The sequence below is a fragment of the Oncorhynchus mykiss genome, chromosome 14, assembly GCF_057628025.1.
Source record: "Oncorhynchus mykiss isolate SJ-2025 chromosome 14, ASM5762802v1, whole genome shotgun sequence".
NCBI classification, from domain to species: domain Eukaryota; kingdom Metazoa; phylum Chordata; class Actinopteri; order Salmoniformes; family Salmonidae; genus Oncorhynchus; species Oncorhynchus mykiss.
In genome coordinates, this window is record NC_143035.1 from 8,860,449 (window position 1) to 8,886,876 (window position 26,428).

The 26,428-nt window shown below is 46.2% G+C and overlaps 1 protein-coding gene across 4 annotated transcripts in view; it reads right to left on the minus strand.

Annotated features, from left to right (window-relative positions):
* The window catches only part of LOC110518941 (uncharacterized), a 51,595-nt gene extending 25,423 nt beyond the window's left edge, over window positions 1-26,172 (minus strand). For 2 of the 4 annotated variants that reach the window (XM_036942858.2, XM_036942857.2), the window contains exons 1-4: window positions 25,860-26,172; window positions 14,001-14,157; window positions 8,305-8,421; window positions 6,476-6,645 (exon numbers count right to left, since the gene is read on the minus strand). In XM_036942858.2, coding sequence (XP_036798753.2) covers window positions 6,476-6,645; window positions 8,305-8,417 — 283 coding nt within the window. In that variant the 5' untranslated portion in view covers window positions 8,418-8,421; window positions 14,001-14,157; window positions 25,860-26,172. The remainder of the gene's footprint in view (window positions 1-6,475; window positions 6,646-8,304; window positions 8,422-14,000; window positions 14,158-25,859) is intronic. The other 2 variants (XM_090198289.1, XM_090198288.1) reach the window with 1 other exon arrangement.
* Between the last annotated feature and the right edge of the window lie 256 nt (window positions 26,173-26,428).

Genomic DNA, 26,428 nt, shown 5'->3' on the forward strand with positions numbered 1-26,428 from the left:
TCTACTAGCTTCTCTGCCAGACTCTCTGCCAGATTCTCTGCCAGTCTCTCTACTAGCTTCTCTGCCAGCCTCTCTACTAGCATCTCTGCCAGTCTCTCTACTAGACTCTCTGCCAGTCTCTCTACTAGCTTCTCTGCCAGACTCTCTGCCAGATTCTCTGCCAGTCTCTCTACTAGCTTCTCTGCCAGCCTCTCTACTAGCATCTCTGCCAGTCTCTCTACTAGACTCTCTGCCAGCCTCTCTGCCAGCCTCTCTGACAGTCTCTCTACTAGCCTCTCTGCCAGCCTCTCTGCCAGCCTCTATCCCATCTCTCTACTAGCCTCTCTGCCAGCCTCTATCCCAGCCTCTCTACTAGGCTTTCTGCCAGCCTCTATCCCAGTCTCTCTGCCAGCTTCTCTGCCAGCCTCTATCCCAGGAGTCTGGCAGAGAGTCTGGCAGAGAGGCTAGTAGAGAGAGGCTAGTAGAGACTAGTCTCTCTGCCAGCCTCTCTACTAGCCTCTCTGCCAGTCTCTCTGCTAGACTCTCTGCCAGCCTCTCTGCCAGACTCTCTAACAGTCTCTCTACTAGCCTCTCGGCCAGCATCTCTGCCAGCCTCTATCCCAGTCTCTCTACTAGCCTATCTGCCAGTCTCTCTACCCATCTCTCTGCCAACCTCTCTGCAAGTCTCTCTACTAGCCTCTCTGCCAGACTCTCTGCCAGATTTCTGCCAGTCTCTCTACTATTCTCTCTGCCAGTCTCTCTGCCTGCCTCTCTAATAGTCTCTCTGCCACACTCTCTGCCAGCCTCTCTACTAGCTTCTCTGCCAGACTCTTTGCTAGACTCTCTGCCACCATCTCAACAGGCCTCTCAACAGGCCTCTCTTCAAACCTCCCAGCCAGACTCTCTGCCAGATTCTCTGCCAGTCTCTCTACTAGCCTCTCTGTCAGTCTCTCTACTAGCTTCTCTGCCAGACTCTCTGCCAGATTATCTACCAGTCTCTCTAGTATCCTCTCTGCCAGTCTCTCGACTAGCTTCTCTGCCAGACTCTCTGCCAGATTCTCTGCCAGTCTCTCTACTAGCTTCTCTGCCAGACTCTCTGCCAGATTCTCTGCCAGTCTCTCTACTAGCTTCTCTGCCAGACTCTCTGCCAGATTCTCTGCCAGTCTCTCTACTAGCCTCTCTGCCAGTCTCTCTACTAGCTTCTCTGCCAGCCTCTCTGCAAGACTCTCTACTAGTCTCTCTGCCAGTCTCTCTGCCAGCCTCTCTGCCAGATTCTCTGCCAGTCTCTCTAGTAGCCTCTCTATGAGCCTCTCTGCCAGCTTCTCTACTAGCCTCTGCCAGCCTCTCTACCGGATTCTCTACAAGCCTCTCTGCCAGCATCTCTAGTAGCTTCTCTACTAGCCTCTCCGCCAGCTTCTCTACTAGCCTCTGCCAGCCTCTCTACTAGTCTTTCTACCAGACTCTCTACAAGCCTCTCTGTCAGTCTCTCTACTAGCCCATCTGCCATCCTCTCTGACAGCTTCTCTGCCAGACTCTCTACTAGCCTCTCTGCTAGCCTCTCTCCCAGTCCTCTGCCAGCCTCTCTACCAGCCTCTCTACTAGCCTCTCTGCCAGACTCTCTGCCAGACTCTCTGCCAGTCTCTGTAATAGCCTCTCTGCCAGCCTCTCGACAAGCCTCTCTGCTAGATTCTCTGTCAGCCTCTCTGCCAGCCTCTCTACTAGCATCTCTGCCAGTCTCTCTACTAGACTCTCTGCCAGCCTCTCTGCCAGCCTCTCTGACAGTCTCTCTACTAGCCTCTCTGCCAGCCTCTCTGCCAGCCTCTATCCCATCTCTCTACTAGCCTCTCTGCCAGCCTCTATCCCAGTCTCTCTACTAGGCTCTCTGCCAGCCTCTATCCCAGTCTCTCTGCCAGCCTCTCTGCCAGCCTCTATCCCAGGAGTCTGGCAGAGAGTCTGGCAGAGAGGCTAGTAGAGAGAGGCTAGTAGAGACTAGTCTCTCTGCCAGCCTCTCTACTAGCCTCTCTGCCAGTCTCTCTGCTAGACTCTGCCAGCCTCTCTGCCAGACTCTCTAACAGTCTCTCTACTAGCCTCTCGGCCAGCCTCTCTGCCAGCCTCTATCCCAGTCTCTCTACTAGCCTATCTGCCAGTCTCTCTACCCATCTCTCTGCCAACCTCTCTGCCAGTCTCTCTACTAGCCTCTCTGCCAGACTCTCTGCCAGATCTCTGCCAGTCTCTCTACTATTCTCTCTGCCAGTCTCTCTGCCTGCCTCTCTAATAGTCTCTCTGCCAGACTCTCTGCCAGCCTCTCTACTAGCTTCTCTGCCAGACTCTTTGCTAGACTCTCTGCCACCATCTCAACAGGCCTATCAACAGGCCTCTCTTCAAACCTCTCTGCCAGACTCTCTGCCAGATTCTCTGCCAGTCTCTCTAGTATCCTCTCTGCCAGTCTCTCTACTAGCTTCTCTGCCAGACTCTCTGCCAGATTCTCTGCCAGTCTCTCTACTAGCTTCTCTGCCAGCCTCTCTACTAGCATCTCTGCCAGTCTCTCTACTAGACTCTCTGCCAGTCTCTCTACTAGCTTCTCTGCCAGACTCTCTGCCAGATTCTCTGCCAGTCTCTCTACTAGCTTCTCTGCCAGCCTCTCTACTAGCATCTCTGCCAGTCTCTCTACTAGACTCTCTGCCAGCCTCTCTGCCAGCCTCTCTGACAGTCTCTCTACTAGCCTCTCTGCCAGCCTCTCTGCCAGCCTCTATCCCATCTCTCTACTAGCCTCTCTGCCAGCCTCTATCCCAGCCTCTCTACTAGGCTTTCTGCCAGCCTCTATCCCAGTCTCTCTGCCAGCTTCTCTGCCAGCCTCTATCCCAGGAGTCTGGCAGAGAGTCTGGCAGAGAGGCTAGTAGAGAGAGGCTAGTAGAGACTAGTCTCTCTGCCAGCCTCTCTACTAGCCTCTCTGCCAGTCTCTCTGCTAGACTCTCTGCCAGCCTCTCTGCCAGACTCTCTAACAGTCTCTCTACTAGCCTCTCGGCCAGCATCTCTGCCAGCCTCTATCCCAGTCTCTCTACTAGCCTATCTGCCAGTCTCTCTACCCATCTCTCTGCCAACCTCTCTGCAAGTCTCTCTACTAGCCTCTCTGCCAGACTCTCTGCCAGATTTCTGCCAGTCTCTCTACTATTCTCTCTGCCAGTCTCTCTGCCTGCCTCTCTAATAGTCTCTCTGCCACACTCTCTGCCAGCCTCTCTACTAGCTTCTCTGCCAGACTCTTTGCTAGACTCTCTGCCACCATCTCAACAGGCCTCTCAACAGGCCTCTCTTCAAACCTCCCAGCCAGACTCTCTGCCAGATTCTCTGCCAGTCTCTCTACTAGCCTCTCTGTCAGTCTCTCTACTAGCTTCTCTGCCAGACTCTCTGCCAGATTATCTACCAGTCTCTCTAGTATCCTCTCTGCCAGTCTCTCGACTAGCTTCTCTGCCAGACTCTCTGCCAGATTCTCTGCCAGTCTCTCTACTAGCTTCTCTGCCAGACTCTCTGCCAGATTCTCTGCCAGTCTCTCTACTAGCTTCTCTGCCAGACTCTCTGCCAGATTCTCTGCCAGTCTCTCTACTAGCCTCTCTGCCAGTCTCTCTACTAGCTTCTCTGCCAGACTCTTTGCCAGACTCTCTGCCAGATTATCTGCCAGTCTCTTCACTAGCATCTCTACCAGCCTCTCTACTAGCCTCTCTACTAGACTCTCTGCCAGCCTCTCGACCAGCCTCTCTACTAGCCTCTCTGCCAGTCTCTCTACTAGACTCTCTGCCAGCCTCTCTGCCAGACTCTCTGCCAGTCTCTCTACTAGGCTCTCTGCCAGCCTCTATCCCAGTCTCTCTGCCAGCCTCTCTGCCAGCCTCTATCCCAGGAGTCTGGCAGAGAGTCTGGCAGAGAGGCTTGTAGAGAGAGGCTAGTAGAGACTAGTCTCTCTGCCAGCCTCTCTATTAGCCTCTCGGCCAGTCTCTCTACTAGACTCTCTGCCAGCCTCTCTGACAGACTCTCTGACAGTCTCTCTACTAGGCTCTCTGCCAGCCTCTCTGCCAGACTCTATACCAGTCTCTCTACTAGCCTATCTGCCAGTCTCTCTACCCATCTCTCTGCCAGATTCTCTGCCAGTCTCTCTACTAGCCTCTCTGCCAGTCTCTCTGCCAGTCTCTCTACTAGCTTCTCTGCCAGTCTCTCTACTAGCTTCTCTGCCAGATTATCTGCCAATCTCTCTACTAGCCTCTCTGCCAGCCTCTCTACTAGTCTCTCTGTCGGCCTCTCTGCCAGCCTCTCAACAGTCCTCTCAATAGGCCTCTCTGCCAGCCTCTCAACAGTCCTCTCAATAGACCTCTCAATAGGCCTCTCTGCCAGCCTCTGCTTGCTTTGGTTGGTTATTTATACTCATTTGTCTTCAGGCCAGAGAACAGGGCTGAGTCACAGCAGTTTCTCTGCTGCCCCCTCCCTTTTGCTCTCTCTCTCCATACACACCCCCGCACACACACACACACACACACACACACACACACACACACACACACAGCAAAGCCTGCCCTGTCCCTGATCCCACTCTCCATACCACTGACAGCAATATGGCACCGTCACACACATACGCACGCACACACACACACACTCACACTCACAGCACACTCAGTCTCTCACTCTCCCTCTTTCACAACGCCAGGTTTGCCAACCCCCTCCTGTGCTTTTGTGCCAACGCTGTCAATATACTGATCCCTACAATCGACTCGCAGGTTAGCGTTTTTCCTCATGAATCTTGTTCTGGAGGCAGCTCTGCAGAGTGGTTACTAGCTTGCACAGCCACCAAGTCATACAATTGTATTTTAAACCTAACCCTAACCTTCATCCTAACCTTAACCACACTGCTAACCCTAAGAGACAATTTACCCGTGATCCGAAAATGTGGTGGGAGGCGCCTTATGGAGGGTGTGACGCAATTGCGGCGCCTCCGGAGGTATGCAGAGGCCAAATGGAGCTCCGTACTGCATCGTTGTGCACCTCTCAAATATTGTAACAATGCGTGTGCGTGTGCTTCTCAACCTAAATGAAGGGTGAATGAGTGATCAGATCTAAGAAGGATGAGCAGGTGGCTCTATTGTGTGGCTTTTTTGGCACAGCGCCTGGCATTCTAAATCTGTCATGCTGTGGGCGGGTCTACCGTGGCATGATGAAGCAGGTGGCCATACTTGAGGGAGAGCTCTCTCTCTCTGTCTCTCTGTCTCTCTCTCTCTCTCTTTCTCTCTCTCTCTCTCTCTCTGTCTCTCTCTCTCTCTCTCTTTCTCTCTCTCTCTGTCTCTCTCTCTCTCTTTCTCTCTCTCTCTGTCTCTCTCTGTCTCTCTCTCTCTCTCTCTCTCTCTTTCTCTCTCTCTCTCTCTCTCTGTCTCTCTCTCTCTCTCTCTTTCTCTCTCTCTCTGTCTCTCTCTCTATCTTTCTCTCTCTCTCTGTCTCTCTCTGTCTCTCTCTCTCTCTTTCTCTCTCTCTCTGTCTCTCTCTGTCTCTCTCTGTCTCTCTCTCTCTCTCTCTCTCTCTCAGACACATTTGATTTATTTCCTTCCTACTCAGCCTTTATTTATCCAGGTTAGTCTCATTGAGATCAAATCTATTTTTCAAATCAAATAATTTTTTTCTTGGACCTGGTCCAACCAAGACAGGAGCAGCAGGGGACACACACACACACACACACACACACACACAAATAGACAACAACTTACAGACATAGACACACCGTAAAAAAACAAATTGGGACGTAGAGACACGTTTCATTTACAGAAACAGCGTCATAGATAAAATAAATCACTGATATGTACCACCGCATCAAGTCCTTGTACAAACAAACACACACTGTCATGGAAAAGGTTTAGACAGCACATTACAGTTCACGATAACTACCATACCCACACTCAGCCTCTCTGCCAGTCTCTCTACTAGCCTCTCTGCCAGTCTCTCTACTAGCCTCTCTGCCAGCCTCTCTACTAGTCTCTCTGCCAGCCTCTCTACTAGCCTCTCTGCCAGCCTCTCTACTAGCCTATCTGCCAGTGTTGTGCTGCCAAGCCTTGATATGGGCAGGTGCTGCCAATTAAGGGGTTGGTCAGTCAGTGTCCCAGCTTGCGAGCCGTGAAGCTGCTTGTTTGTTTGGTGGCCACAAGGCCTTTCGTTTGTTGTCGAGTCTTTAATTTGGGCATGCCTTTGGTATTTTTCCTTTTTGTACATATTGGTTTTCGTCACCATCTGAACAAATGATAATCTGCTTGCGCTGGCCAACCAAGAGGAGTCAAGGCCCTTGACCTAGGTACGGCAGGTGTCTCCTGGGTACATGCACTCAACCCCTGGTCACATACGCTTCCTTCTCACATTAATAGACACGTTCATTCCAGTTACAGAACCGTTAGGCAAACCTAGAACCCCTAGACTTAGTGAGTCCAGAGTAGGCTGTCTAGTCAACAACAACAACAACACACACACAGCGTACCTGTAGCCACGTCCCTGACCAGCAGGGGGTGCTGTTTGGAGAGGGTGAACCCATGACCTCTGGAGTCCAACACCGGGTCTCTGACGATCTGAACCGTTAGCCTCACCGGGAAGTTCTGACTGGACACACTGGCTGACCGGTTGGACCTCCCATCGCCAAGGATCCGCTCTCTGAGAGGTCAAACAGGGTTTAAACAAGGGTTAGAGGTCAGGGGTTATTGAGAGTGGCAGAGCAGCTGGTGTGAGACTATGTGAGTTAAGTCTTTGTGTTAAACATGAAATTAGACTCGCTACAAAGTGGCTAGTCATCCCTCTCCTTCCAGCCCTGTCAGCTGTTTCTGGCATGTTTACTAAGCATGCAAAACAAATGGCCCATCCACATACTTCATGTAAATATATATAGATGCACTGAACAAAAAATATAAATGCAACCTGTAAAGTGTTGGTCCCATGTTTCATGAGCTGAAATTTAAACATCTCAGAAATGTTCCATACGCACAGAAAACATATTTCTCTCAAGTTTTCGTTCACAAATTTGTTTACATTCCTGTTAGCGAGCATTTCTCCTTTGCCGAGATAATCCATCCACCTGACAGGTGTGGCATATCACAAAGCTGATTAAACAGCATGATCATTCAACTGGTGCACTTTGTGCTGGGGGCAATAGAAGGTCACTCTAAAATGTGCAGTTTTGTCACTAAACACAATGTCACAGATATCTCAAGTCTTGAGGGAGCGTACAATTGGCATGCTGACTGCAGGATTGTCCACCAGATCATTTTATGTTAATTTCTCTACCATAAGCCGCCTACAACGTGGTTTTAGAGGATTTGGCAGTACGTCCAACCGGCCTCACAACCACAGACCACGTGTAACCACGCCAGCCCAGGACCTCCACATTCGGCTTCTTCACCTGCGGGATCATCTGAGACCAGAGACCTGGACAGCTGATGAAACTGTGGGTTTACAAAACCGAAGAAATTCTGCACAAACTGTCAGAAACCGTCTCAGGGAAGCAAGTCGGCGAGCTTGTCGTCCTCACCAGGGTCTTAACCAGACTGCAGTTCGGCGTTGTAACCGGCTTCAGTGGGTAAATGCTCACCATTGATGGCCACTGGCACGCTGGAGAAATGTGCTCTTGACGGATGAATCCCAGATTCAATTGTACCAGGCAGATGGCAGACAAATGTGTACGGCATCGTGTGGGCGAGCGGTTAGCTGAAGTCAGCGTTATGAACAGAGTGACTCATGGTGACGGTGGGGTTATGGTATGGACAGGCATAAGCTACGGACAACGAGCACAATTGCATTTTATCGATGGCAATTTGAATGCACAGAGATACTGTGACAAGATCCTGAGGCCCATTGTCATGCCATTCATCTGCTGCCATCACCTCATGTTTCAGCATGATAATGCACGGCCCCATGCCGCAAGGATCTGAAAATGTCCCAGTTCTTCCATGGCCTGCATGCTCACCAGAGATGTCACCCATTAAGCATGTTTGGGATGCTCTGGATCGACGTGTACGACAGCGTGTTCCAGTTCCCGCCAATGTCCAGCAAGTTTGCACAGCCATTGAAGAGGAGTGGGACAACATTCCACTGGCCACAATCAACAGCATGATCAACTCTGATCCACACCCCTACCTTTTTTAAGGTATCTGTGACCAACAGATGCAAATCTGGTGAAATCCATAGATTAGGGCCTAATGAATGTATTTCAATTGACTGATTTCCTTATATGAACTGTAACTCAGTAAAATCTTTGTAATTGTTGCATGTTTTTGTTCAGTGTATATGTGTGTGTGCATGTGTTTGTTGATACTGTACCTGCTGAGTGATTCTCGGGTGCGTCTGATCAACGTCCCCACCACCTGCTGCACCCGACTGGCCCTACGGCTACGAGACGGAGACCGGCTCCTACTCCTCTCCTTCTCCTCCATTTAACTACACACAGAGATGAGAGAGAGAGACTGATAAGGGAAACAGAAGGCATCAAATCAAGGAAAAATATGCAAGGAGAAAAAGGAAGAGAGAGCTTTTTAGTGTGATGCTGTGTTGGACATTCCACTTGGTACCACAATTATGTGCCAGATCGGCATATTGATTTCATCATGTTTATATTGCAGAGGTTGTCACTTGCCCTGGATACCATGAATAATCAGATATGTGAACAAGGTAGAGGGAGGAGGGCGTCAGAAGGGTATTCAACTCTGCATGAACAAGACGAAACACGTCACACTCAACAAGATGTGACACACGGGACCACCAGGCTTATAGGATATATAGGACATGCTAAAATGCTGGCAGTTCCACTTTAAGAAGGAACACACAACCCACACACACACACACACACACACACACAGACGCTGCTTGCCTCTGTATTTATCACTACTGACAACTTTGCAGTAGTGCACTTTCTGTTCAGCCTGCCCTTTATGCGGGGACGTGAGAGGGCTGGGAACAAGGGATGAAGGGAGGTATAGAAAGGAGGAGGAGGAGGGAGAGAGGTCATTGTGTTTTAATCAAATCCCAGATGAATGTGGTCAGCATTCGTTCAGTCCGACCACAACTCATTGCCAACAACACCGCTCGACACCGTTTCCTCCCCAACAGCCAATCAATAGCCCTCCTCACCTTGCGCGTATTCCTCCTCTGATAATTCACTGACATGTTTTATTTGATGTCTCTGATGTTAAAGGTCCAATGCAGCTGTTTTTATCTCAATATCAAATCCTTTTCTGGGTAACAATTAAATCACTGTGATCGTCTTCAATTAAAATGGTTAAAAAGACACAAAAATAGATTCTTAGAACTTTGCTAGGACTGTCTGGGAGTGGTCTGAGTAAGTAGGGGGAAACTGCAAGCTAGCCGTTATTGGCAGAGCGGTTTGGAACTCTCTCTCTTGTTGGTCTATTAACCAATTTATTGCCTGGCGATGTCACCAGGTAGGCCAAAACTCCATCCCACCAAAAAAACAGGCCGAAATTTCAGGCAGTATTTCACAGTGTAATTCCAACCTCATAGTGTGGAAATATATATAAAATACAAGAAAATCACATTTTTAACTGCACTGGGTAATTACAACTTAATAGAGGATCCAAACTTGTGTTAGTCGTGTATATACAGTCGGGACAGTCTGGGTTCGGTATGATGCTAAAATTGGACATAGACCGTCAAAGTCTGGGTAAAGTGAATTTAAATGGCATCATCTGTTAAATAAAATCAATCTATTGTTCATTTGTTGACATCCATGTTGTATTGTCTGTCTCATTCAATAAAGGTCTAGCTTGACCATCACCACTGTACTTAATAGATGGTATCATACTGTGAGGTGAATGAACTTCCCCTGTAACCCTGCTGCTAGCAGGCTGCACAGCAGGAGAGGGAGAGGGGTGAGATTTTGGCACGAGAGAGAGAGAGAGAGAGAGAGAGAGAGAGAGAGAGAGAGAGAGAGAGAGAGAGAGAGAGAGAGAGAGAGAGAGAGAGAGAGAGAGAGAGAGAGAGAGAGAGAGAGAGAGAGAGAGAGAGAGAGAGAGAGAGAGAGAGAGAGAGAGAGAGAGAGAGAGAGAGAGAGAGAGAGAGAGAGAGAGAGAGAGAGAGAGAGAGAGAGAGAGAGAGAGAGAGAGAGAGAGAGAGAGAGAGAGAGAGAGAGAGAGAGAGAGAGAGAGAGAGAAGAGAGAGAGAGAGAGAGAGAGAGAGAGAGAGAGAGAGAGAGAGAGAGAGAGAGAGAGAGAGAGAGAGATATCAATAGTGGCTAATGATAATGAATGTGGTGATAAAGCCCAGTGATACAGCCTTTCCTCTACCACCACCTCCATCTACAGCTGAAGCTAATCAGTTCCACAAAAACACGGTAAACTTTCCTCAAGCTCAGAGTGAAACCGTCGTTTAACGCTGTCTGACTGTCTGTTGCAGAAACCTCCGGTCTGCTCGTTCTGCTTCAGTAACTAAAGCACCTGAGTGCTATTAGTCCGGTTCAGTCTGAGTGTCTGTGCTTCAGCCAACCTCCTTGTCTTGTCATGCGTGTCCTGCCATGCAATGGCAATGGAGCTGGCTGAAGAGGAAGAAAGTAACTGCCAAGTTCAGGCTAATGTTCTGTCATGGCGTTGCCCTCTTTGGGTACAGCGAGCACTATTCTCCCTCCCTCTGCACCATCACCCTCTCTCTCTGTCTCTCCTACAGGCTGGTGCACCTCAGGTCGTGAATTCCTGGAGGAGAATCCTGCCTCATGGCCAGACAGTATAGAGAGAGTGAGTTTTCATAGAGAGAACAAAGGAATTTCTTCCACCTCACAGAACTGGAGGTCCGAACAATATTTACGTTCTGGAGAATGTATAAAAGATTGGTGAAGAATCCAGCTACAAACTGGTCCGTTTGGTACAATTTCGTGAAACTCATGAGAGACAATACGGCCACATTACCATAACTCTGTTTATACAATAGTCTCAGTTATGAGGCTTACATCTAATTGTTGTATAAAATGAATGAGTAAAGATGATACTATTTGTGAAATGACGTGATGCTATTAGATGATAATGTGAGAGAATTGTATTTCTGTTTAAAGTTTCACTAAGTCATTGGCACGCCCCCAGGGGCACAGACAGGATCTGGCGTCATGAGACAGCCCTTTTCAATGTTCCGAATAAAACCCCCACCTGGGTTTTCTATCACTAGACCAGCTTACCTCGATAATGAGAGGGCCAAGGTTTGAGACCAGACCAGTACCTCTATCACAGAGGGAAATAAGGGTTTGAGTAGATTGCTGAATCTTTTAACCATCCCACGTGGTTAAACTTTTAGACTATCGATACCGACAGAATAAGAACTCTTTGATATGAATTACTAGTCTGCAGCTAGGAATTCAGTATCATTGAACGAGAAGACCGACAACCACCGAAACTATTCTATAACGACATGAATGAATATCACTCTGAACTATCCATTCTAACCACCTCAGAGAGAGAGGGTGGACAAACTCTCCAACAGAAACAAACTTTTCAACAGAGATCCCGACGACAGTGTAAATATATATATATATATTGATTGCAATTATTCCCGAATGAGTGAGCGTTCATGTGCAAAGGATTAGCATTTAAATTGTTATAATTATCAACTTTGTAGTGTCTCATCTCAGTTGACCCCCATTTCCCTTTTGTCCACGATACCGGTTTACCCCACTAGGGAAACTCCGTTATCATTTCCTTGTAACTATCTACTGTTTGTTTATGCATTTCTGTGAATTACTTAGTTAGTAAATTAATTATTTAAGACAATTGATGTAATGATGACTCATAGTGAAGACTGGGTTCGTGCAGATAACCAACAATTTACGACGTTTGGAATGAGACTAACGTGAGGTAAAGAATAATTAATTAATTCGAAGACTAATTGATCAGATATTAAATATCTGAAAGTTATATTAGGAAAATTATAACTTTGCAATCTGAATATTTTCCTTGGTGCCCCGACTTCCTAGTTAATTACAGTTACATGATTAATCCGTTTAATCGCGTAACAATCATTACAGAGTGATTTGATAAATAAGTCTTCAGTTTTAATGATGCCAAAGACACGACAGTTCTAGCAATCAGAGTGATTAGCTGGTGAAATCAGACTTAATGTTCACTGGCTCAGGTTCTGAAAGATGCGCAGCAGACCGTTTCCATTTCTCTCGCTGATCAATCGGGGGAAGGAGGACTAATTCAACAAAGATATTTTCTACAGAAACTGTAGAGTGAGCCGACTTGTTCAGTCCTTCGCTACAGTACACTGAAAGTGCTGACAGCTAGACTAGACCCTTGAAAAATGTAAGGTGAATGCTCTCACACGCTATGCCAGGCCGCTAACGTCCTACCAATCGGAATGAATGGGCGTAGGCGCTAAGCTAAGGCTAGTCCTGTCTGCTAACGTCATCCCCATTGAAGTGAAGGCTCTTAGGTGCTACAGCTAAGGCTAGCCCTCTGGCGTTGCCCTCATTGAAGCCAATGCTGTGGCTCTATAAGAGGATCCTGTCCTCTTTCGGAGAGGACCTGGACAGGGTGTGACTTTGGCACCCCGTTGACTCGGATTGATCCAGATTGATGTGGATGAGGGGTGACTCGCTTTTGACAGCTGGGCCTGAAAGACCGGCTACTTCTGAGACTCACATTATCGAAACCTGTTCGATCAATCTGAGATGGACACTGTGCTGATCAGGTGTGTGTGCGGACGTGTTTAACCATTCTTGTGGGGACTTCTGGTCCACAATAGTAAACAAAAAATGTTTGACCAACTGGGGACATTTTGTTAGTCCCCACAAGGGCAAATGCTATATCTAGGGGGCTTAGGGTTAAGGTTAGAATTAGTGTTAGGGTTATAACTAGGTTTAGGGGTTAGGAGTTAGGGGTTATGAGTTAGGGTTAGGAGTTAGGTTTTATGGTTAAGGTTAGAGTTAGGGTTAGAGTTAGGGTTAAGGCTAGATTTTATGGTTAAGGTTAGAGTTAGGGTTAAGGCTAGGTTTTATGGTTAAGGTTAAAGTTAGAGTTAAGGATAGGTTTTATGGTTAAGGTTAGAGTTAGGGTTAAGGCTAGGTTTTATGGTTAAGGTTAGAGTTAGGGTTAAGGCTAGGTTTTATGGTTAAGGTTAAAGTTAGAGTTAAGGATAGGTTTTATGGTTAAGGTTAGAGTTAGGGTTAGAGTTAGGGTTAAGGCTAGGTTTTATGGTTAAGGTTAGAGTTAGGGTCCTTCTCTCTCATGTTACTGAGCAGAGTGGGAGAGATGAAGCTGTCCATACCAAACTCTTTCTTGTAGCAAATATACACAGGAGACAATATCAATGTGTGTGTGTGTGTGTGTGTGTGTGTGTGTGTGTGTGTGTGTGTATCCATGCTGCAGTGTTGACTCAGGTGAAACCTGTCCCTCTCCCCTTTTCTATCTCCCTCCTCTCTTCATATCTCCCTCCTCTCTTCATCTCTCTCTCTCGCTCCCTCCCTCCCTCCCTCCCTCCCTCTCCCTCCCTACCCCTTGCCGAGTCAGGAAGTCATCTTGGGTGACAGTTTCTCTTTGCTGCTGCAGACACCATCCATAAATACATGATCACCCGGATCACTGGAGGAGTGTGTTCACTGCTGACCCAACTCTCTTAGCAGACTGCTTTTTTTAACCTATGTTGGCTATAAAATACAACATGTATTTTCAGACTTTTTGGCAAAGTAACACAATTAACTTTTGTATCTCATTCATTACTCACTCCTTAAACTCTCTAAAATAATCCAACAGCGATCGGCAAATAGGAGCATATAGATTGTTATGCTAATGTTAATACATTAAAATATACTGAAGTCGTTAAGAAGAGAGATGAAGAAGCCACCTCAATGTATTGAAACATTTAGTGAAGGTGCTATGACCAGATACCTACCTATCTGTCTGTCTGTCTGTCTGTCTGTCTGTCTGTCTGTCTGTCTGTCTGTCTGTCTGTCTGTCTGTCTGTCTGTCTGTCTGTCTGTCTGACATGTCTGTCTGTCTGTCAGTCAGTCAGTCACTCACCGTGGTATGGATTGTCTCTTCTGGATTCCCGAACAGGAAAACCCTCTTGCCTTCTGTGACATCAGCTCCGGAGTCCCATCAGGATTAGCCGAGAAGAGGTGGAGGAGGGCCCCTGTGATCATCAGAACCAATCAGACTTTTTAATACCCGTAGTCACCTGTGCAGAATGGAACAACAAATCAATCAGTTACACTGTCATTGCCTTTCGATTCCTTTTCGCAAAAACAATGACCTTTTCTGGGTTAAGTGATATAATGCAAAAGTGCTATGTCATCATAATGTGTTTGTCATAATAAAATGACTGAACAAGCAAACATTTAGTCTTTATCCTCCTGTTAGAACCAGTATAAGCAGAATTGTGTTTTTTTATTAAAGAGGCCACTACTGTTTTCCCCACCCCCAGGCCTCCGTGCTGCAATCTAAGCAGTGTAGCCTGAAAAGCACATCATGGTGTGATGGAGAAGAGGCACTCTAACTTTGTCTGGTTGTCTGAATTAAAATTGCATATCAACCCAGTTCAGAGACGGACCAACTAGCCCCTTTTAGAAACTGCTAGAGGAAAGACTGTGAATTCCACTGCGGATGAAAGAAGCTATCCCCGAGGATCTCGGACAAACAAGGCTACAGCAATAATAAAAGGAGGACAATTCTTCTTTACAAACGTCAACTGTGAATAGCTGAAGTGAGCAAAATATGCTCAGACCATGCTCTGTGCACTTCTACAAAGGCAAATCTAATATAGTGGCGCGCTGAGTCTGAATAAATGTTTGCCTTATCGAATAAAGACACATGATTAAACACTCCTTTAGTGCCTCTCTATTCTCTCATTTCAGGGGCTCCTGTTCCCTGAATGGCCCTGACACGCAGCTCCATCACCAGGCCCTGTGTCCCAAACACAGTGCTCTTTCACCAGGCTTGGTCCCCAGTGCACAGCTCGGAAAAAGCCCCAGACCCACATAAAATGCAGGGCAGATTAATAATGCATAGAGCTAATGCAGCTAGCTAGGCCTCCTACCTCCTCCAGCCTCCTCTGCCAACACATGCACCAAAAGAGGAGCGATGGAAGGAGGAGAGGAAATGGAGAGAGAGGGGTGCAGGGGGTGAAGAGGTGAAGAAGGGGGGGACTGTGGAGAGTGAAAGGAGAGCAGAGGGAGCAGGGGCCCAAGAGAAGGGGAAGGCGGCAGAGAAAGAGTGAACGCCAATTGGCCAAGGGGGAGAAAGAGAAAAGGACAGGATATTGGAGGGGGTTGTAGTGAGGGGGGAAGGGGGAGGAATTTTAAAGCGGGTTTTATTGGAGGGCGCAGCAGCACAGGAGACGAGATGTCGATGTGGAGTTAAGAGGAAATAACAGCTGGCTGTTTTATTGAGGAAAGGCTGATCATTATAGCATTTCTCCACAATACAGTACAAACATAGGTCTCCACAATACAGTACAAACATAGGTCTCCACAATACAGTACAAACATAGGTCTCCACAATACAGTACAAACATAGGTCTCCACAATACAGTACAAACATAGGTCTCCACAATACAGTACAAACATAGGTCTCCACAATACAGTACAAACATAGGTCTCCACAATACAGTACAAACATAGGTCTCCACAATACAGTACAAACATAGGTCTCCACAATACAGTACAAACATAGGTCTCCACAATACAGTACAAACATAGGTCTCCACAATACAGTACAAACATAGGTCTCCACAATACAGTACAAACATAGGTCTCCACAATACAGTACAAACATAGGTCTCCACAATACAGTACAAACATAGGTCTCCACAATACAGTACAAACATAGGTCTCCACAATACAGTACAAACATAGGTCTCCACAATACAATACAAACATAGGTCTCCACAATACAGTACAAACATAGGTCTCCACAATACAGTACAAACATAGGTCTCCACAATACAGTACAAACATAGGTCTCCACAATACAGTACAAACATAGGTCTCCACAATACAGTACAAACATAGGTCTCCACAATACAGTACAAACATAGGTCTCCACAATACAATACAAACATAGGTCTCCACAATACAGTACAAACATAGGTCTCCACAATACAGTACAAACATAGGTCTCCACAATACAGTACAAACATAGGTCTCCACAATACAGTACAAACATAGGTCTCCACAATACAGTACAAACATAGGTCTCCACAATACAGTACAAACATAGGCCAGCAGCGGACATTGATGTAGTCAATCGTTAAATCATTTTTTAACATTTTCCAGCAGTGTGATAGATAAAGGATGTTAGTTTTTTAAAAGTTGTTTATGAGGTTTTATAGTGTAAAAAAAAGTGTACATTCAAAACAGGATACTAAAAATGTATATGTAATTTTTTTTCTCTTACCTTTACTTAACCAGGTAGGCAGTTGAGAACAAGTTCTCATTTACAACTGCGACCTGGCCAAGATAAAGCAAAGCAGTGCGACACAAACAACACAGAGTTACACATGGGATAAACAAACGTACGGTCAATAACAAAATAGAAACCTCTATACACAGTGTGTGCAAATGTGGTAAGATTAGGGAGGTAGGGAAATAAATAGGCCGTAGTCGCAAAATCATTTCATTTTAGTATTAACACTGGAGTGATAGATGTGCAGATGATGATGTGCAAGTAGAGATACTGGGGTGCAAAAGAGCTAAAATAAATAACAATATGGGGATGAGGTCGTTGGGTGGGCTATTTACAGATGGGCTGTGTACAGGTGCAGTGATCGGTAAGCTGCTCTGACAGCTGAAGCTTAAAGTTAGTGTCGGGAGATATAAGCCTCAGTGATTCAAATGCACACTAACCTATAAAAATGAACAAAGACATAATGTGGATATCCTGAGGTTGCTTTTTAAGTAAAGCAAATGCATCGTAATAACGTGAGATCAGTACTTAAAATCATGGTTGGGATATCCCTGTCTGTCTTTCTGTCTGTCTGTCTGTGGATCGTGATAAGACTGCTCCTAATCTGGCTCTGAATCGATAGTAATCATGACTGCTGTGTTTACAGCAAGTGTCCCCCAAGCTGTCCACAGACTTCATCAGTACCACTTGTATCCTGTCTTGGCTTTCTTTCTCTCTTTCTCTGCGACTTTCTCCATCTCGACCGTCATTAGTATAGCTTTAGCTTCTTTCCTTCTCTCTCCCTTCCACTTTCTCTCGTTCTCTCTCTGGCACTTTCACCATCTTGGACTCTCTCTCTTTCTCACACTCAATATCACTCTCCTCTCACTCTCAACCATGGAACAATCACTTTTGATAAGGTTTTCTGTTTGGAAACCCACACAGAATCTCTTGTGACCGACTCCAGTTAGACCCGTTAAACTTTTAACGAACAAACACGCATACATAGAGACACTAAGTCTCTGTTCATCTTCCCTGAATTCTCTCTCTCTCTCTTTCTCTCTCTCTCTCTCTCTCTCTCTCTCTCTCTCTCTCTCTCTCTCTCTCTCTCTCTCTCTCTCTTTCTTTCTTTCTTCTCTGAGAGGTATTATTGAATGGGAGGCGCTGCCAGCTGGACAGGAAACAGCATCGAGTTGAAATCCAATTAGGCATGCTAAGACAAGACAGGCCAAGACCGGACCGGGGCGGGGCCACACTAGGTCAAACCCACAACAGACAGTACAGGAGAAATCTATCTACAGAAAGGGCTGACATGGAGCTCATCCACAGGCCCTGTCACCTTCCGCTGGGCGTGCCACTCGTGGAGCTCTCAGGCCCTGTCACCTTCCTCTGAGGGTCCCACACAAGCCCTGTCCCATTGACTGATATGGTGGAAACTGACAGGAAGGCCTAAACACCTGCTTGATGTTCTCAGCAGTAAAGGATTTAGCAATGAATTTGACACAGACCCCTGTCATCTTCTACACATGAAGAGGTAAGCCCAGAGACAACCCTTTTGTGTTTTGTGGACTGCAATTATTATTATTTTTTTATCTCGCAACAATCCAGGCTTTGTTTACACAGGCAGCCCAATTCTGATACTTTTGGTCTTTTGACCAATCACATCAGATCTTTTCCAAAAAAATTCAGAGCTGATCTGATTGGTCAAAAAAACAATTAGTGAATAATTTTTTAAAATCAGAATTGGGCAGCCTAAGTGTTCTCTTTTTTTACATGTATTTAACTAGGCAAGTCACTTAAGATCAAATTCTTATTTTACAATGACGGACTACCACGGCCAAACCCTCCCCTAACCCGGACGACCTCTTTGAGGAGGTCACCAAACTTCAGTCAAAGGCGATACACACATGCACCCACACACCCACCCTAAATACAGTATTTAATCACTAAAAGTGGAGAAGTCCCAATCCTTAAAAACCTTGATTAGTATATCTATCCTTGTCTCTATCCTTAACCTTTAATGAGGCGGCAGGGTAGCCTAGTGGTTAGAGCATTGCATTGTAAGTTCAAAACCCCCGAGCTGTCGTTCTGGCAGTTAACCCACTGTTCCTAGGCTGTCATTGAAAATAAGAATTTGTTCTTAACTGACTTGCCTAGTTAAATAAAGGTAAAACGCTTTTATACATGGGAGAGTAGTGGTATATGTTCCAATACAAACACTTTCACTGTGTGGCTGCATGTGGCCTTAGCCTATGACTAAAAACACAGGTCTTTTTTGGGATCGACCAGTTGTCTGCTATTAACGTCTGAGGCCTAATTTTGCCTGAGTGGACGACCCCTCCCTCCGCCCATGAGGAGGAGCACAGTGGGAGACAGATCTGTTCAGGACCTCAGTCTGACACTGAGTTGCACCAGACCAAACCGGACCAAACTAGCCCAGAACAGGCGACAGAGACAGAACAGGATTAGAGAGGGGCTGTGCAGAGTACAAACTAATACATCAAAGAAAGCCATACACTGTATAGTTGTGTTATATAATATAATATAAACTGGGTGGTTTGAGCCCTGAATGCTGATTGGCTGACAGCCGTGGTATATCAGGCCGTATACCACGGGTATGACAAAACATTTATTTTTACTACTCTAATTACGTTGGTAACCAGTTTATAATAGCATTAAGGCACCTCAGGGGTTTGTGGAATATGACCAATATACCACGGCTAAAGACTGTGTCCAGGCACGACGCAAAACCAGACACGATATGGTTGTGTTATATAATGTGCCTTTAAAAATACATATAACGGTACAAACAACCAAATAAATCAAATGACTGTATATAAAAATATAAATAAAGAGACAATTAATAATTAGGAAACGTCATAAAGGACAGACCACTCCTGTTGTTTATTCACCAGGAGCTCTCCGTTAGATTGTTACCGTTTGTTGCGTTTTCTCTGTTCCCTTCCAGACCTAATCAAATCTACCGCCCCGTTCTGCATTCCACCTGTCTGCTCATTCCATTAGCATCATTAAGATGGAACCTGCCGTGCACCACTCATTTCATCTCCACTTACAATGGTGACCGGGGGGGGGGGAGCTTCAGTTCCCCAATGCACTATTTAATACTAGGCCATTGGAAGATTAATAGTCTGCTGTGTTCCAGTTATTTGTCTGGGGGTTTTTCATTGTGTCAGAGAGAGGACTCCCTGGATAGGTCACTATCTGTCTGGGAAGAAGAGCTTGGGAAGTAAGTGGGTGAATAGAAATCATACTCCAAATCAACCCCTTGTTCCTAGCCCGGCCTACAGGCGTTTCATGTATACAGGTCTGATCTCAAAGAATGGTTGTAAACCATATGATACCAGCGCCACCTTGCCCTCTGACTGGCAAGATGGAATTTTCTCTATATTGCTGCCACCTATGGAGCGGTAGGTAGCCTAGCGGTTAGAGAGGTGGCAGGTATTCAGCGGGTTAGAGAGGTGAGCCAGCAACCGGAAGGTTGCCAGTTCACATCATGTGTCTGATAGGAAAGATCCAGCAGTGAGCTGGCAACCGGAGGGTTGCTGGAATCAAATTCAAATCAAAATCAAATGTATTTGTCACATACACATGGTTAGCAGATGTTAATGCGAGTGTAGCGAAATGCTTGTGCTTCTAGTTCTGACAATGCAGTAATAACCAATGAGTAATCTAACCTAACAATTCCAAAACTACTACTTTATACACACAAGTGTAAATTGATAAAGAATATGTACATAAAGATATATGAATGAGTGATGGTACAGAACGGCATAGGCAAGATGCAGTAGATGGTATCGAGTACAGTATATACATATACATATGAGATGAGTAATGTAGGGTATGTAAACAAAGTGGCATAGTTTAAAGTGGCTAGTGATACATGTATTACATAAAGATGCAGTAGGTAATATAGGGTACAGTATATACATATACATATGAGATGAGTAATGTAGGGTATGTAAACATTATATTAAGTAGCATTGTTTAAAGTGGCTAGTGATATATTTTACATCAATTTCCAACAATTCCATTATTAAAGTGGCTGGAGTTGAGTCAGTGTGTTGGCAGCAGCCCCTTAATGTTAGTGGTGGCTGTTTAACAGTCTGATGGCCTTGAGATAGAAGCTGTTTTTCAGTCTCTTGGTCCCTGCTCTGATGTACCTGTACTGACCTCGCCTTCTGGATGATAGCGGGGTGAACAGGCAGTGGCTCGGGTGGTTGTTGTCCTTGATGATCTTTATGGCCTTCCTGTGACATCGGGTGGTGTAGGTGTCCTGGAGGGTAGGTAGTTTGCCCCCGGTGATGCATTGTGCAGACCTCACTACCCTCTGGAGAGCCTTACGGTTGTGGGCGGAGCAGTTGCTGTACCAGGCGGTGATACAGCCCGACAGGATGCTCTCGATTGTGCATCTGTAGAAGTTTGTGAGTGCTTTTGGTGACAAGCCGAATTTCTTCAGCCTCCTGAGGTTGAAGAGGCGCTGCTGCGCCTTCTTCACGACGCTGTCTGTGTGGGTGGACCAATTCAGTTTGTCCGTGATGTGTACGCCGAGGAACTTAAAACTTACTACCCTCTCCACTACTGTCCCATCGATGTGGATAGGGGGGTGCTCCCTCTGCTGTTTCCTGAAGTCCACAATCATCTCCTTTGTTTTGTTGGCGTTGAGAGTGAGGTTATTTTCCTGACACCACACTCCGAGGGCCCTCACCTCCTCCGTGTAGGCCGTCTCGTCATTGTTGGTAATCAAGCCTACCACTGTAGTGTCGTCCGCAAACTTGATGATTGAGTTGGAGGCGTGCATGGCCAAGCAGTCATGGGTGAACAGGGAGTGCAGGAGAGGGCTCAGAACGCACCCTTGTGGGCCCCCAGTGTTTAGGATCAGCGGGGTGGAGATGTTGTTACCTACCCTTACCACCTGGGGGCGGCCCGTCAGGAAGTCCAGTACCCAGTTGCACAGGGCGGGGTTGAGACCCAGGGTCTCGAGCTTGATGACGAGCTTGGAGGGGACTATGGTGTTAAATGCTGAGCTGTAGTCGATGAACTGCATTCTCACATAGGTATTCCTTTTGTCCAGATGGGTTAGGGCAGTGTGCAGTATGGTTGAGATTGCATCGTCTGTGGACCTATTTGGGCGGTAAGCAAATTGGAGTGGGTCTGGGGTGTCAGGTAGGGTGGAGGTGATATGGTCCTTGACTAGTCTCTCAAAGCACTTCATGATGACGGAAGTGAGTGCTACGGGGCGGTAGTCGTTTAGCTCAGTTACCTTAGCTTTCTTGGGAACAGGGACAATGGTGGCCCTCTTGAAGCATGTGGGAACAGCAGACTGGGATAAGGATTGATTGAATATGTCCGTAAACACACCAGCCAGCTGGTCTGCGCATGCTCTGAGGACGCGGCTGGGGATGCCGTCTGGGCCTGCAGCCTTGCGAGGGTTAACACGTTTAAATGTTTTCCTCACGTCGGCTGCAGTGAAGGACAGTCCGCAGGTTTTGGTAGCGGGCCGTGTCAGTGGCACTGTATTGTCCTCAAAGCGGGCAAAAAAGTTATTTAGTCTGCCTGGGAGCAAGACATCCTGGTCCGTGACGGGGTTGGTTTTATTTTTGTAATCCGTGATTGACTGTAGACCCTGCCACATAACTCTTGTGTCTGAGCCGTTGAATTGTGACTCTACTTTGTCTCTATACTGACGCTTAGCTTCTTTGATTGCCTTGCGGAGGGAATAGCTACACTGTTTGTATTCGGTCATGTTTCCGGTCACCTTTCCCTGGTTAAAAGCAGTGGTTCGCGCTTTCAGTTTCACGCGAATGCTGCCATCAATCCACAGTTTCTGGTTTGGGGATGTTTTAATCGTTGCTATGGGAACGACATCATCAATGCACTTTCTAATAAACTCGCTCACCGAATCAGCGTATTCGTCAATGTTGTTGTTGGACGCAATGCGGAACATATCCCAGTCCACGTGATCGAAGCAGTCTTGAAGCGTGGAATCAGATTGGTCGGACCAGCGTTGAACAGACCTGAGTGCGGGAGCTTCTTGTTTTAGTTTCTGTCTGTAGGCAGGAAGCAACCAAATGGAGTCGTGGTCAGCTTTTCCAAAAGGAGGGCGGGGGAGGGCCTTATATGCGTTGCGGAAGTTAGAATAGCAATGATCCAAGGTTTTACCAGCCCTGGTTGCACAATCGATATGCTGATACAATTTAGGGAGTCTTGTTTTCAGATTAGCCTTGTTAAAATCCCCAGCTACAATGAATGCAGCTTCAGGATATGTGGTTTCCAGTTTGCAAAGAGTCAAATAAAGTTTGTTCAGGGCCATCTATGTGTCTGCTTGGGGGGAAATATATACGGCTGTGATTATAATCGAAGAGAATTCCCTTGGTAGATAATGCGGACGACATTTGATTGTAAGGAATTCTAAGTCAGGTGAACAGAAGGACTTGAGTTCCTGTATGTTGTTGTGGTCACACCACGTCTCGTTAATCATAAGGCATACGCCCCCGCCCCTCTTCTTACCAGAAAGATGTTTGTTTCTGTCGGCGCGATGTGTGAAGAAACCAGCTGGCTGCACCGATTCCGTTAGCGTCTCTCAAGTGAGCCATGTTTCCGTGAAGCAAAGAACGTTACAGTCTCTGATGTCCCTCTGGAATGCTACCCTTGCTCGGATTTCATCAACCTTGTTGTCAAGAGACTGGACATAGGCGAGTAGTATGCTAGGGAGTGGTGTGTGATGTGCCCGTCTCCGGAACCTGACCAGAAGACCGCTACGTTTCCCTCTTTTACAATGTCTTTGTTTTGGGTCGCAGGCTGGGATCCATTCCGTTGTCCTGGGTGGAAGGCAGGACACAGGATCCGCTTCGGGAAAGTCATATTCCTGGTCGTACTGATGGTGAGTTGACGTTGCTCTTATATTCAGTAGTTCTTCTCGACTGTATGTAATGAAACCTAAGATTACCTGGGGTACCAATGTAAGAAATAACCCGTAAAAAAACTAAAAACTGCATAGTTTCCTAGGAACGCGAAGCGAGGCGGCCATCTCTGTCGGCGCCGGAAATTCTTCATGTGATTGGCTGCCGTTGTGCCACTGAGCAAGGTAATTAACCCCCCACAACAACTGCTCCAGCGTAGAAGCTCCCTACTCAACCTGTATATATGTTTAGGAGGGGTTGGAATAAAGTGGAAGTCAAATTTTGGTTGAACCTTGTGTACAATTGACAAATAAAGTAATCTTAATCTTAAACTATCCAATCATGTAAAAGGAGCTTGGGGATGATTTGGGATTGGACATAAGTCTGGGATGAGTGACCTCTGCTTCTCTTATGTCTAGGCCAAACCTTTTTACATGTCCATAGATCATGGTGCTGTTATGTCTGGAAGGGACTCTAGAGTATACAGTGGATTTATGGTGCACAGTATGTCTCAGTGCTGGTCCATTGGCCAATCCAACCCATTATAACACTCTGAGAAGACAAACAGAAAGACAGCCCAACCATTAAATGGATTTGTGTTCAGATAAAAAATGATTGACAACCCGACAGTCTCTGGATGCCAAAATGTGTCTGGGGCAATAACATGCATCTAATTACTTAATGACCGCCATTATTAGTTGGTCTGGTGATCGATTGGCTGACTGATCAGTAGGAACAGACACCAGCACACAACTCAAACTGCCCTAGAGACAAGAAGGGCTAAATATTAAATGACGCCACTGTGGCTTGAATCAAAAGTAGTGCACTGTGTAGGGAATAGGCTGCCATTTGAGATGTGGAGGCTCCAGGGTAAGAGGGAGCCAGCCGTAAGTAGGGCAGAAGAGCACTCAGTGGGGTAGATCCCAGCACAGGCAGGCAGACAGTTAGGCAGACAGACAAGCAGACAGACAGGCAGACAGACAGGGAGAGAGGCAGATAGGCAGTTAGGTAGACAGGCAGACAGACAGGCAGTGAGCCTTTCCTGATGTGAGTGTCATCCCATTCGCATTTCTCCGCTGGCTGAGTGACCTCAGAGCAACAGTTCCATCACATGTTATAACATGCATCCCTGAGTCATCATGCATCCCGGAATCAGCATGCATCCCTGAGTCATCATGCATCCCTGAGTCATCATGCACAACGCAGTACTGGCAAAGCAGCACTGGCAACACACAGACACACACACACACACACACACACACACACTTGCACATATACACATGTGTTCACACACTCACAATCACACACACCTACACAGACACACACTCAAACACCCTCACTGAGCAGTCACGCCCATAGGGCAGCACAAGACCAGGACAACAACCACCCATGTGTGAGATGATGCAGGCTATGTGTGTCAGCATGTGTGAGTGTGTAGGAATGTCCATATGTGAACATTAACTAGTCAGTGATAGCCTAATATTCTGTGACATTAAATACATCATCTCCTGGGCCCCATGTACATTTTGTGTACAGTAGAGCACATGTATGGCCTATATATAATCAGAATCAGTGGTCATATTAAATCATGTCATGCATTAAATAAAGGACACAGAACGGCAAACGCATTGTTCCGGTCTAGTTGTGTTGCGCTCTTCTTGCTTCGCATGGAATGGAAACGTGCACTGAATTAACGTCGCATTTTTACAAACCTATGGATACGCGCATGAGGAAAAAGGCTGATTCTGTCTCTCTCCACACCTCGCCAACGGCCCGATGCCCATTGATAACAAGACATATTGGCCATTTAATATAAAGGCGTTTTACTACACCACTAGAGACGTCGGTCACCATCTATGGATCTACTCTGATTCCATTTGTACTCTCTGTCCATTTGCATTAAGTGACACCAATTTCATGCTGCACAGAATTCCACTGGTTGCGTATTGGCCATGCAGAATGCATGTGCGAGTCTCCTGGATGGATAAGATGAGGATGGTTATGAATCAACGACAAAATAACCACGTCAATACGAAATGCATGGGAGTGCGCTGCTCAGCATGCAATAATAAAACAAAATAGAATAGAATATCAATAGTCCACCACCGCACAATAGTTTCACCCCCAATTCATTAGCAATTTTGGATAGGTCGAAATCAAATATTGAAAGGTTTTATAACACAGATATAAACGTGTATTATGTTGTGTTCGTATTGTTCACCCGCAAGGACCAAACTGACCCGAGATATAATCGGTGACAGCAGTCATGCCAGATTAGCCCGGAAACAAAGAGAAAAAAAAAAGTCAAATTTTAATTGTTTCCTAAAATAATCTTAATCCGATTTAGATCTCTCTATTCCTGTTTTTAGAAACAGGGGCACTGGAAACCGGGACCAGCACGAAATCCAAATCATTCAGATAGGATTTGATGTATTTTTTCTATGTGAAAAATATCGCAAGATATTCTTCCAATCAATGCAAGGTGCACGCAGAAGCATACACCCAGGCTTCTTCACCATTCGTCCACAGTCAATTTGACAATAAAGATGAAAATAAAATAACGAAAAAACGAACTCACCTCGTGTTCTACAGAAAGAGACAGACCAGGGTTGTGAACCGGGAGGGCCCAATGAAGTGACTAAAGAGAGAGAGCAGACAGAATAGCTTGTCGGAATCGGTAGAATACGTGTCCCGGACGGTGTGGTGCGTACTGTCATCGTATTGGGACTGTTCTCGACCGTTTAATCCCCGGCCCTGAGCTCAGAAATATCCCACTCCCTCCCTCCCTTCGTTTTCTCCTGCTCTCTCTCGCTCTATCAATTTTTCCTCCCTCTCCTCCACACTCATTATTGTTCGCTCCCTCCCCGTCGGCCTTGAGGACCTTCCCTCACAAGGTCAGTTGGATTGAAGGCAAGAAAGATCATGCTTGATAGTAACATATTCAATAACGATGATAAAACTATGAGAAAAAACTGTGTCCGCAAACAAGTAAGAATGACAGTTTATTGTAATAAACAATAATAAAAAACAATCACAAAATATGTTTTTTATTTAGTCACCTTTAAAAAATATATATTTTAGACAAACGTTTAAATTGATAAATAGGCAAGACTTGGGTTAGGAGAAATTCCTCATAAATACATATTT